Source organism: Poromitra crassiceps, assembly GCF_964638095.1.
Source record: "Poromitra crassiceps genome assembly, chromosome: 5".
Classification (NCBI taxonomy): Eukaryota; Metazoa; Chordata; class Actinopteri; order Beryciformes; family Melamphaidae; genus Poromitra; species Poromitra crassiceps.
The window spans coordinates 63,750,316-63,762,656 of NC_139642.1; the positions used below are offsets into that span (position 1 = coordinate 63,750,316).

The window sequence follows — 12,341 nt, forward strand, 5'->3', positions numbered from 1 at the left end:
ACTAAACGCGGGCGGGCAGTGCTTGAGAAGAACGTAGAGCCATGTATATTTTTGTGTTGCGCTCAGACTGAATTCACAGTCACTTACGGTGATTTGGTGCATGACGTGGGCGCTGTGTGTGTTGTTGGCGGAAGTCAGTCTGTACTGGTTCAGCAGACAGAGGAACGAGGAGAGATTTGCAGTAGGCTACTTTTGCCTGTCAAACAGTTTGACGCTTTGTTTCTCTACATCAGCGGTTTCCAAACTTTTCCGACCAAGTACCACTACGTACCAAACCAAATTTCCCAGGGACCACTTCCAGTGTGTATAGTATACCCCCCCATGAAATAAAATTAGCTGATTTAACCATGCAATGTATGGTTATGTAGAGAGTCTACATAACCGAGATGTTTCAAGTATGCATACTGCATTGTTTGAAGCTACAGACTGCACAACACAAACATTCAAAACTCAGCCGCGGAGTCAACGTGTTAGACTGGAGACAACGAGACGCTATCTGGTTTCCATAACGACAATGGTTAGTTATAGTAATAGTTGGACGTTGTGAAAGTGCATTCCTGTCAGTGGAACAGCGATCATATAAAGGCAGTGTGGATTATACCGGACATGTATTGGAACTATTTGGTAAGTTTGTCTGACAGAAGTGCTGACCAGCTGGGTACTGAGCTAATGTTAGCATTTACATTACAGTCGATGAGTCTCAGTCAGAAAGACTGCTCTTCACCCTCTGTGTGAAACGGGGGCAGTTTGGTTTTGTTCAAAGTGAGAGACTGTGTTTGTAGCCTGTGTGATTAATCACAGGTAACGGTTCGGGCTGCGGGTCTTATATTGACGGGTCTGGGCGGGGCCGGGTTTGCAGAATTGGATTCGTGCAGGACCCTGCAGTAAGGGAACATTGGGGGGAAAATTCTATGAAATGTTCTATGTTCTCCTGATTCTAAATATAGCTGAATCGCTTGGTTTGACCAAGTAAAATCTTTATAAGCCTTTTACGAAATGTCTATGGAAAAATGAATTGGGAATGAAATTCCTTGGTTCGTATGCCTAACCCGGAAGAGGGCGTGACTTTGGCACTCTAACACTGACATGTCAGACGCCATGGGTCTTTTTCACCAGCAGCCATTTTGTGTCTAAAAGGCAGGAAGTAACACAGGTGCAAGGCTTGCTTAATGCGGGTTTCTAATTTATAATCCAGGTGTTCCAGTGCCAGGCCCCTTGTTAAAGTTTTCCTTGCACCTGTGTTACTTCCTGCCTTTTAGACACAAAATGGCTGAGGTGAAAAAGTCGGATTAAGACGTGATGTGGTGAAAACAACCCCCCCACCCCCCTGTACAATATGTGCTTTGACATAAATATCTTTTGGCAAAATATAAAAATAAATAATGGCTCGGTAGAGGTTGAAGGGACATTCAGCAGAATATATAAAAACAGAAAGAAGTGTTTGGTAGAGCAGCAACTGCAATTAGTTGATTAATCGTTTGACAGAAAATGTATATTAATCACCTATTATTTTTTACAATAGATGAATCGTTAAAGTCGAGCTGAAATGAAAAATGAAAAAAAAAAATCACAAAAATCCAATTTCTTTGGTTTTTTCACATCAAAAGTCAACCATGTTGTCTTCATTCATAACAAAATGTACAGTTTGCGTACATCAGCTAGTACTACAGTATATGACATGACTGCTGTCAATCTTCATGGCTAGGAGAGAATTCCGAGCAGGCAACATGGCTGCCTAAATGGGCAGACTTTTCTAGTTCATAAATGTTAATATACTTGTAAGTAACGTAACGTACAAAATAAAACCAACGGTAATGTCTGCATTTAACGTAGATGCAAACGACATGTAATTGGCTCATTAACTCCCATTCCAGGAATACAGCTATTTACTGCAGCTCATCGTACGCTTCAAGAGCGGCAGCCGGATGTCTCCCTCGGCTAGGAGGGAGCCGCCCGGCCGGTCCTCTGCTCAGTGAGCCAGCTGGCACACAGTCCACTGCGCTGTATCTACATGGTGTTTGTACTTGGAGTCTGTATCTACATGGTGTTTGTACATGGAGTCTGTATCTACATGGTGTTTGTACATGGAGTCTTATTGAAACGTGACCAGTAGCTTTCAGATTTGTCGGGTTAAATACATGAATTAGCGGACTGCTGTCTCGCTCTGCTCAGAGGCACGGGCAGCGGGCAGGGCAGCACTCGCCTCCTCATTCAGTCAGTCCAGTCCCTCACCCCACACAACACACATGACACGCCCACTTTGCAAAGGTCAAATCAAAGTCCTCCGCACACGCTATGTCCCGCCTCTCTACCCTGTTTCAGTCAGAATGACATAAGGAATCACATACGCTGGGAATGCCATTTCAGCTCGGCTTTAAGACACATTTTTAAGGCGTCGGGGGATGGGGGGGGGCGGTGTTACATTTTTCAGGTTCCAGCTTGTTGAATGTTAATTAAATGTGAATATTGTTTTTTGTTTTTTAGTCTATGGCAGTTAAACTGACCCTCTTTGGGTTGTGGACTGTTGGCTAGGACAACACAAGACATTTGAGTATGTCATCTTGAGCTTTGGGGGAAAAGCGATCCACATTTTTCACCATTTTGTGACATTTCATAGACCAAACAACTAATCGAATAGTGGAGAAAATAATTGACACTTGACAGATGAATCAATAATGAAACTAATGGTTTGCTGCAGACTACAGTATGTACTGTATGCTACAGTTCAAATACAGTTGTTGCTCATTTAATTTGACCAGATGACCACGATAATACTGCAGCGTTAAGGCCAAGGCCGTGGCAGCAGCGCTTTTGTCAATAACAAAAGACCCCATTTTTGGTTTGTGGTAACCCAGCAGCACTGTGGTAACCCAGCAATGAACTGTGGTAACCCAGCAGCACTGTGGTAACCCAGCAATGAACTGTGGTAACCCAGCAGCACTGAGATAACCCACCAGTGAACTGTGGTAACGCAGCAGTGAACTGTTGTAACCCAGCTGTGAATTGTGGTGTAACCCAGCCGCACTGTGGAAACCCAGCATTGAAGCGGCAAAACCAAACGACTAACAACTGGACAGTAAATTGAAGTAATTCTGACAGCACATCGGTCTGATTTAAAGGAACACACCAACATTTTGGGAGATTTGTCTATTTGCCATGTTCTCGATAGCAAGACGAGAAGATAGATGCTTTCCTCTCCTCTGTGCGTGAAGTAGAAAGTAGCGCTGCCCCTCCTGCTACTTCCTTCCTTGACTACCCGTCATTGTGCAAAGCTATAGTCAAGGGGGAATGGCTAGCCTGCCCCCATTAAGTCCCCATAAACACATTCCAACAGCGCCAAAATGCTTGTACATGTTGTGACTCACCATGCTATGAAATGATGTAAGATTACTAGACATTGTAATTTTCAAAGCAAACACATAGCCGGAACTACTTTCCTGAAGAAAATCACTCCGGCTATGTATTTGTTTTGAAAATTACAATGTCTCATCATTTTACATGACTAAATTATCAGGCCTTCAAAATCTAGTTTGCTGGGAGTCCGGCCCGGTATTGTGTTGTGTGCGTAAGGTCTATGTTTGTTCTGGGCGCTTCCCGGCAGCGCACCCCTTTACGTTTGAAGTCAATCGGACAAACAGTTCTCAAGATAAACCGCTTTTTGTGTTTGCCAGTAGGTGGCACTATACCGAGTCTGTGGGGGGTGTCTGTGTGTGTGTGTGTGTGTGTGTGGGGGGGGGGGGGCTGGCATGGTATCGGTCGGCCATTTAGGCAATTTTATTATAGGATTATTTCATAACGTGGTGGATCCACTAGTCTCCCGCCTAACAAACACCCGAATAACATCTAGGCGTGTGGAGGAATAGCTGCTGCAATGCTGTAGCTAATGGTGATCCTAATAAACTTCAACTTAAGAGTACAGAAGATCATTTTGGTGCTGTTGCCATGTTAACGGGGGTAGGCTAGCCGTTCCCTTGAATAAACAGTCATTGTGCTAAGCTAACTAGCAGGAGGGGCGCATCACTACTTTGTACTACATGCACAGAGAAGAGAGGGGCTTATATCTTCTTGTCTTACTATTATATCGAGAACATGGAAAATAAGCAAATCTCCCAAAATGTTGCCGTGTTGCTTTAATGTAAACAGCAGAATGAACCAGGCGCCAGGCGAGGGGCGGGGCTGTGGCGAGGGGCGGGGCTGTGGTGGAGCTAGATCAAGCTGCAAATCAGGTTGTTCCTCTCCAGGGCGGGGCGGGCTAGACGAAACGGCGAATCAGGTTGTTTCTCTCCGGCTCCAGGAACTCCTCCACCAGAGAGCGCGTCACGCTCCTTAGCTCCTCCTGCAGGCCCGAGACGTCACTGCAACACACGCACACACACAGCAGGTGGAGTCATTGACAAGACGCTGACTATGTTTACATGGAGTGCAATACTCCAGTATTAGTCACCGGGCATTTTCTATGGTGTGCTCGAGGAGGCTAACGTTAGCCATTAACGTTAACACCAGCTGAAAGTTGGTGCTTCATCATGAGGTCCCAGTCACAAAGCTGCTGCCTGTGCACTCAGACATAACAGTCACAAAGCTGCTGCCTGTGCACTCAGACATAACAGTCACAAAGCTGCTGCCTGTGCACTCAGACATAACGAATAACGTCGTTACTGCCACTTTGGCATCTGACCGTGTTTGCCATGACAAAAAGACACAAGCGTGCACGTAATATTGCAGAACGTGACTCAGTCGCATCTTGGAGAGCAACGTCTCTAGCAGGTTTACTGTGTGCGTGTGTGTGTGCGTGTGTTAGGTTTGGACACAACTGTCTGAATGTCGCTACTTTGTTTTTCACTCTCTCAAAGCCATTTCTACCTAAGGGCTTACCCTTTGTTCACACCTGGCGCTTAACAGAAGCAGAGCTGAAGCTAAAGCCACGCTGAAGCTGAGCTCACGCTTAACCGGTGACACAAGAAGCACTCTTTTCCTCAGCGCCTCGCTCGGCGCGCCTTGACCCCACCCACAACTTCCATTGACTTCATGCCTGGCAGCTAACAAGGATGCCGAAATGAAACTTGTGGGTTCAGTGTAGGTTGAGCGCTGCTTTGGCGTGTGGTGTGAACGTGGGTTTATGCTTAAATGAAAACAAAGCAGCAGAAGCTAGCCTAGCTGTATCGCTGCATCTTAAATAGCGAGTGAAAACAAGAGAAAGAGAGAACAAAAAGGAAAAGGGGACACATCTTGCTACAAATCCAATCAAATCATATCAGTCTATGCCCATAGTAGCACGTCAACTGACATGATTACAAATTCAAGATAACAACATCGCCATCAAGAAGACGACTAAATAAAGAAAATAAGAAAAGATAGCACCTCAGCGGACCATGTCCTCCTGACGAGGAGAGCTCATCGTAGACATGAAGACAGCTTCAGCCTCTCTGTGAGAACGGAAAAACTGCGGCTTGCCACCAACAATCACACAGTGTGCATGGATAGCAGAGGGAGAAGTTTACGTTAAGTTCACCGAGTTTCTTCTTAACGGTGTCAAAGCAGCGGCGCCTCTTCATCAACTCAGGGAAAATGTGGATATGAGTCTCATTATAGAGCAAGTCCTTTTCTCTGGCCAGCCGTAACATTTTGACTTCATCCTGGAAGTTGAGAAGTTGGGTCGAGGGTTGGATGTATCGTCTCGCCGGGTGGTCGGGCTGCGGTGAGCTCTTTCTATCAGCAGTGGCTCTGGGAAATGCTCTCGCCCCAGGATCAGCTTGGACATGAAGCCAAATGAAACTGAGATTGGAGGATTGGCTTCGGTTCTCCAGGTGCTCTACTTTGTCGACCAGGTAAGCCTTTTCCTTTTCGAGTTGTTGGACCCAGGTCAGAAGATCCTGAACATTGTCTTCATTTGAGCCTACAGGTTGCTCCAGCTCAGAAACTTGGTCTCCCAATGTGTTTAGTGAAATCAGAATTTTAGACAGACTGATCTGGATAGGATCCACCTTTGCGTCGAAATGGCTCAGCAGGTCTGACTTAGTGCTTTGGATGGCATCCCGCAGCGTTTGCAGGGAGATCTGGCCTCCGTCCAGTGACATTGTGCTCAAACAATTTGACTTTAAACAAATCGATAATGTTCGTAACAAATCTGTTTCGAAGTTTGAGACTAAAGTTGAGAACTATATAGTTTCTGGGAGACCAGTGACGTTCAGGATCGAAATAGAAGCATGTATAGCTACTAAATCTTTGTTAGCAGACTAGAGCTTCTGGTGCACTAGTTCACGGTGCGGCAATCTTGTAATACGACGGACTCCCGTATTGTATTTGTATTGGTGTCTTGTAAACCCATGAGGGTTGGGCTTGTGAAGTGCATGACACTCAATCAATCAATCAATCAATAGTATGTAGTGTAGTATGCAGTGCAGTGTGTAGTATGCAGTGTAGTATGTAGTGTATAGTAGTATGTAGTGTCTAGTAGTATGTAGTGTATAGTAGTATGTAGTGTAGTATGTAGTGAGGTATTACCTGTTACCCGGTGCGGAGCAGATCTCGGTGTAGTATTTGATCTTGGGCTCGGTGCCGCTGGTCCTCAGCGTGGCCACCACTCCATCCTGCAGTGTGAAGCTGATCATCTGACTGCTCTTAGTCACCGGGAGAACCTGGAGGACAAAGACCATATATACATGCAGAGAGATCACTACAGCTTTATGGACCTGGAGAACCAGGACAACAAAGACCGTGCATACAGACAGGGAGATCACTACAGCTTTATGGACCTGGAGAACCAGGACAACAAAGACCGTGCATACAGACAGGGAGATCACTACAGCTTTATGGATCTGGAGAACCAGAACAACAAAGACCGTGCATACAGACAGGGAGATCACTACAGCTTTATGGACCTGGAGAACCAGGACAACAAAGACCATACATACAGAGAGATCACTACAGCTTTATGGACCTGGAGAACCAGGACAACAAAGACCATACATACAGAGAGATCACTACAGCTTTATGGACCTGGAGAACCAGGACAACAAAGACCGTGCATACAGACAGGGAGATCACTACAGCTTTATGGATCTGGAGAACCAGGACAACAAAGACCGTGCATACAGACAGGGAGATCACTACAGCTTTATGGACCTGGAGAACCAGGACAACAAAGACCATACATACAGAGAGATCACTACAGCTTTATGGACCGGGAGAACCAGGACAACAAAGACCATACATACAGAGAGATCACTACAGCTTTATAGACCTGGAGAACCAGGACAACAAAGACCGTGCATACAGACAGGGAGATCACTACAGCTTTATGGACCTGGAGAACCAGGACAACAAAGACCGTGCATACAGACAGGGAGATCACTACAGCTTTATGGATCTGGAGAACCAGGACAACAAAGACCGTGCATACAGACAGGGAGATCACTACAGCTTTATGGACCTGGAGAACCAGGACAACAAAGACCATACATACTAGGGGTGGGGGAAAAAATCGATACACCACAGTATCGCGATATTTTGCCTGACGATATCGTATCGATATTTGGACGCCAAATATCGATATTGCAAAAAAAAAAAAAAAAAAAAAAAAATTTTGCAGGCCATGCCAGGCCACCGGGCTACTACAAACTTTAGTTCCAAGGCCAGCAGTAAACAAACGGTAGCATATTTTCATTTTGTTTTAACAGTAACAGTTTTGTCATAACAGTCATTTACAAATTCCCCAGTTACTGAATGGGCTGCACAAAATGTTTTGTGTAAGTGAAGTGAAGTTGCAAAAACTACATAAGTACAGTAGTCCACACACACATCCAGTGTGTGGACTGTAAGTAGACTGTAACAAACAGTTCAGTTTGTCAGGTGCATGCAACTATGACATGACTTTATGAAAGTTGTTGGTCTGTCTACTTGACAATGTTGCTGCAATAAAATGGTTGAAGTCAGATGTACAGACTGAAAAATTGTTCTTATATAAACCAGATGTTGACAAAGTTTTCCTTTGGGGACATCATTTGCAGTTGAAAAAGTAAGAAATCGCAATATATCGAAATATCGCAATATTCAATATATCGCAATATCGAAAATATCGCAGTATCGCAATACTATCGTATCCTGACTCAAGTATCGTTTCAGTATCGTATCGTGGGCATCTGGTGATTCCCACCCCTAATACATACAGAGAGATCACTACAGCTTTATGGACCTGGAGAACCAGGACAACAAAGACCGTGCATACAGACAGGGAGATCACTACAGCTTTATGGATCTGGAGAACCAGGGGTTCCCTTTTTGACAGCTTGTCAGGCCTGAATCGTAGTTTAGAACATGATGATGATTATTATAAGACTAATAAACTATTAGCCAGGCTCGTTTCATTCAGCTGCTAACTAGCATTTAGCGGTCCGGTACTCCACTGGTTGAAAGACAGGAGATGAGGCATTCAAAGTGCTGATGTAAACATACAGGATTTATTCCCTCAAACGGCCTTCAGTTACTGTACAACAGAACTAATCTGGACCCACTTTACACTGACTACTAATACTGTTACTACTTGTATCATGGGCTTTGCTGTGGCTGCTATCGGGTACTGTATGTCTACAGCTCTATGTCGATAGCTGCCATGTAAATATTTTACTCAATTCTTTTTTATTTTGTTTTTATCTTTTAAATGTTTTAGTTAGTGTATACTTCTGGCTAAATTGTCTTTCTCTATGTGGTTATTTAGCATTCTTTCAGAAGTTCTATTTGTGATTTATAAAGTTCTTTTTTTGCCTTATCCCCGTCTCCTCACCTGGTTTACTTGTTCTGCCTGCAGCTGCACATAACAAACTTCTGGGTGTGAGGGTGGACTGTGCAGCCATAGTTGGTTTTGTAGATTCAGATTAAAATATCCTCATTGACACAAAGGAGGGACTGGAGCACACTGATAGATTTGCAACTTTTATTTCAGTGTCTGTGCTCCAGTGAGTCCAGTCCCTCCTTTGTTTCCTGGAAGATGCACGGAGAACCTTTTTTCTACTATCCTCATTTGACACGTTTGCAATGTGCTTTTTAAACTTGTCAATTTCCTTCAATGTTTGTTAGTGCAAACGATCAACAGCTGAGCAACAAAAGTAGCAGCAATATATATTATATGTATTAGGTGTTTTAGTATTTACTAGGTGTACTAAAGTCACATGATCAACTGTTTCATTTCCGCTTTAAAATGTGCTGAAAATGTTCAAAAAGTACTAATACACTAACAGAAAGTGTTATATTGAAAACACAGACCAAAAAGGATTGCTACACTCACTGAAATCATTTCTCCAAGGCTGCGCGTCAGCATCTGGGAGACGGTTGCCAAATTTGGTTGATGATGGACAGTATTTACCACGGTTTTCAAAGCGTATGGTTTATCGTAAGGAATTTTATCACGGTTATCATTAAAACCGGTTATCGTTTCATCCCTAAGTCTTACCGATCGTTGGTCGGGCTGGCTGCTGTCGTATCCCGTGGTGACATCTCTCACGTGAAGGATGCGGTGTCGGCCGCATGTCGTGGGGTAAGAGCCGGCGCCCGAGAAGTTCCTGAGGCGGCTGAAGATGGCGTGCACGGTGGGTGGGTCATTACAGATGACGTACGACGTCTCCGACACATGGTAACCGTACCTGAAACAGAGAAACACAACTCTGTCAACACACACTTTACCCACAACTCAACTGGTGTTGCTCCACCATTCATCCAAAACTAAACATCAAAAATGTACTGCGAGTTCCAAATCCCTTCAAGGCATCTAGCACCCAATAATGTAATAATTAACTGATAATGTAATACAATTTGCACTCAACTTGATCACTTCAGTCTTGAGAAAGGAAGATCGCGCGCACTGCTCTTGCTCAGCATCACAATTGATTGATCATACAAACGTTTCAGTCACTCTGGACCTGTGTCATTCTGATGTGTTTGAGGTACTGTACTAACATGTGGTAGATGTTGAGGTACTAACGTGTGGTAGATGTTGAGGTACTAACGTGTGGTAGATGTTTGAGGTACTTAAGTGTGTAAGTGTGGTAGATGTTGAGGTACTAACATGTGGTAGATGTTTGAGGTACTAACGTATGGTAAATGTTGAGGTACTAATGTTTGGTAGATGTTGAGGTACTAACGAAAAAAAAAAAACGATTTTCAGACGGCAGCCCGTCTTTATTGTCACACAACACACTACAACACATGCACGGAGGGCCACAACACACACATGCTGACGGTGGCCGGTGAAATTTGTCCTCTGCATTTAACCCATCCTGGCTTTGTCCTTTCCTCCTGGGGCAGGCCAGGAGCAGTGGTCGCTTTCTCGTACAGCGCCCGGGGACCAACTTCGGATGTTGTCGTCACTGGTCGGATGACGATGACGATCTGATCTTCTGCATGTTTTTAGTGGGTTGGTAGATGTTGAGGTACTAACGTGTGGTAGATGTTTGAGGTATTAACGTGTGGTAGATGTTGAGGTACTAACGTGTGGTAGATGTTTGAGGTACTAAAGTCTGGTAGATGTTGAGGTACTAACATGTGGTATATGTTTGAGGTACTAATGTGTGGTAGATGTTTGAGGTACTAACGTATGGTAGATGTTGAGGTACTAACGTGTGGTAGATGTTTGAGGTACTAACGTGTGGTAGATGTTTGAGGTACTAACGTGTGGTAGATATTTGAGGTACTAACGTGTGGTAGATGTTGAGGTACTAACGTGTGGTAGATGTTTGAGGTATTAACGTGTGGTAGATGTTTGAGGTACTACTGTGTGGTAGATGTTTGAGGTACTACCGCAGGGGTGGGCAACTATTTTTCATGGGGGGCCACATGAGAAACCCAGATTGTTGCCGGGGGCCGAACAAATATTGTCATGCCGTAACCCATGGATGGGCAACTTTGATGATAGAGAGGGCCCCAAAAAAATGTCCTCGCTACCAGATTTTGCTGAGGGCTGAACGGCGCCAGCACGAAAAATTTGGGGCATTTGAAGCCAGGTTTAGAGGAATAACTCATTTTAAATTAACAATTGTGATGTCATTATTCAGTCTTAACCACCAATATTTGATCCTTTTCCTCACTCACTCCTATGTCACCACCTGCTCTCCCTGCAGGGCTTGAAATTAACTTTTTTCACCACCTGCCAATATGGCTGCTAGATTTTAAAGTTACCAGCCAATTAGAATTTCCACTAGCCGAAATGTTTTTCTTGAAATAAACCGGAATATGTGTGGGTTAATTTAAGCATAAGTATCAGTAAGTGGCCCGGGATTCTCAAAGCCTGTGTTGTGGGTCACACAAGAACAAAAATGCACTCTTGAAGCTAAATAAATCCAAAACCAACAAGTTAATTATTTAAATTTCTACTTCAATGTAGAACAGTCATTTCTTACACATGAGATTACTTTTAGCCTTTTAGTCATAAATATTATTGAAAGATATTCCATATTTCAGACTGAAATGCTATAACAGAAGAGTATTGCCCAGAATGACATGAACTTTTGGACACTTATTCAGCGGGTATATTGCATGGTGCGTTCAAGTGCACTGTAAAAAAAAAAAAAAAAAAAAAAAAAATTTTTTTTTTTTTTTTTTGCAATTCCATCGCGGGCCACACAGGGGGCGCCCGCGGGCCGCATACGGCCCGCGGGCCGTATGTTGCCCATGTATGTACTACCGTGTGGTAGATGTTTGAGGTACTACCGTGTGGTAGATGTTGAGGTACTAACGTGTTGTAGATGTTTGAGGTACTAACGTGTGGTAGATGTTTGAGGTACTAACGTATGGTAAATGTTGAGGTACTAATGTTTGGTAGATGTTGAGGTACTAACGTGTGGTAGATGTTGTGGAGCTGCTGGTCCAGTGTGAGCTTCTGCTCGTGGAGGTAGGCGGCCATCTCAGCCACAACCACCGCCGCGCTCACTCCATCTTTATCTGGGACCATGCTGCCGCACAGGAACCCTAAAGACAGACAGAAAGACAGACAGGCACAGTGGTCTGTCGTACAGTGGTCTAGTACAGCCTGACGAAGACCAGCAAGGTTGAAAAGCATTGCGTTTTGTTGCATTTTTATTGAAGATGTACACTGTTGGTAAACTTTTTCAGTACAAATGTACGTTACTTCTGCATTCAATTATGCTCCTAAATATCCAAGACAACAAGGGGCACAGAATTGCGTTGGATATTGTTTGGCGATAGTTTATGTCAAGTTACCACCTGAATGTGTGAGACGTCTTGGAAGTTGAGAGCAGCTCTTCTTTGGATTGCACAGTAAGTAAACACACAGGGTTTATGTGTTGTTTGGGTTAAACTCATATCTATCAAGGTACGGCCATGACATGGTGAGT

General features: G+C 44.1%; 1 protein-coding gene across 1 annotated transcript in view; it reads right to left on the bottom strand.

The window, feature by feature from the left end:
- Positions 1-4,252: 4,252 nt before the first annotated feature.
- The window catches only part of pgm2l1 (phosphoglucomutase 2-like 1), a gene marked incomplete at its 3' end in the record, with an annotated part of 34,859 nt that continues 26,770 nt past the window's right edge, over positions 4,253-12,341 (bottom strand). Inside the window, exons 12-15 of the mRNA XM_083637085.1 lie at positions 11,826-11,955; positions 9,446-9,635; positions 6,502-6,635; positions 4,253-4,355 (exon numbers count right to left, since the gene is read on the bottom strand). Coding sequence (XP_083493211.1) covers positions 4,253-4,355; positions 6,502-6,635; positions 9,446-9,635; positions 11,826-11,955 — 557 coding nt within the window. The remainder of the gene's footprint in view (positions 4,356-6,501; positions 6,636-9,445; positions 9,636-11,825; positions 11,956-12,341) is intronic.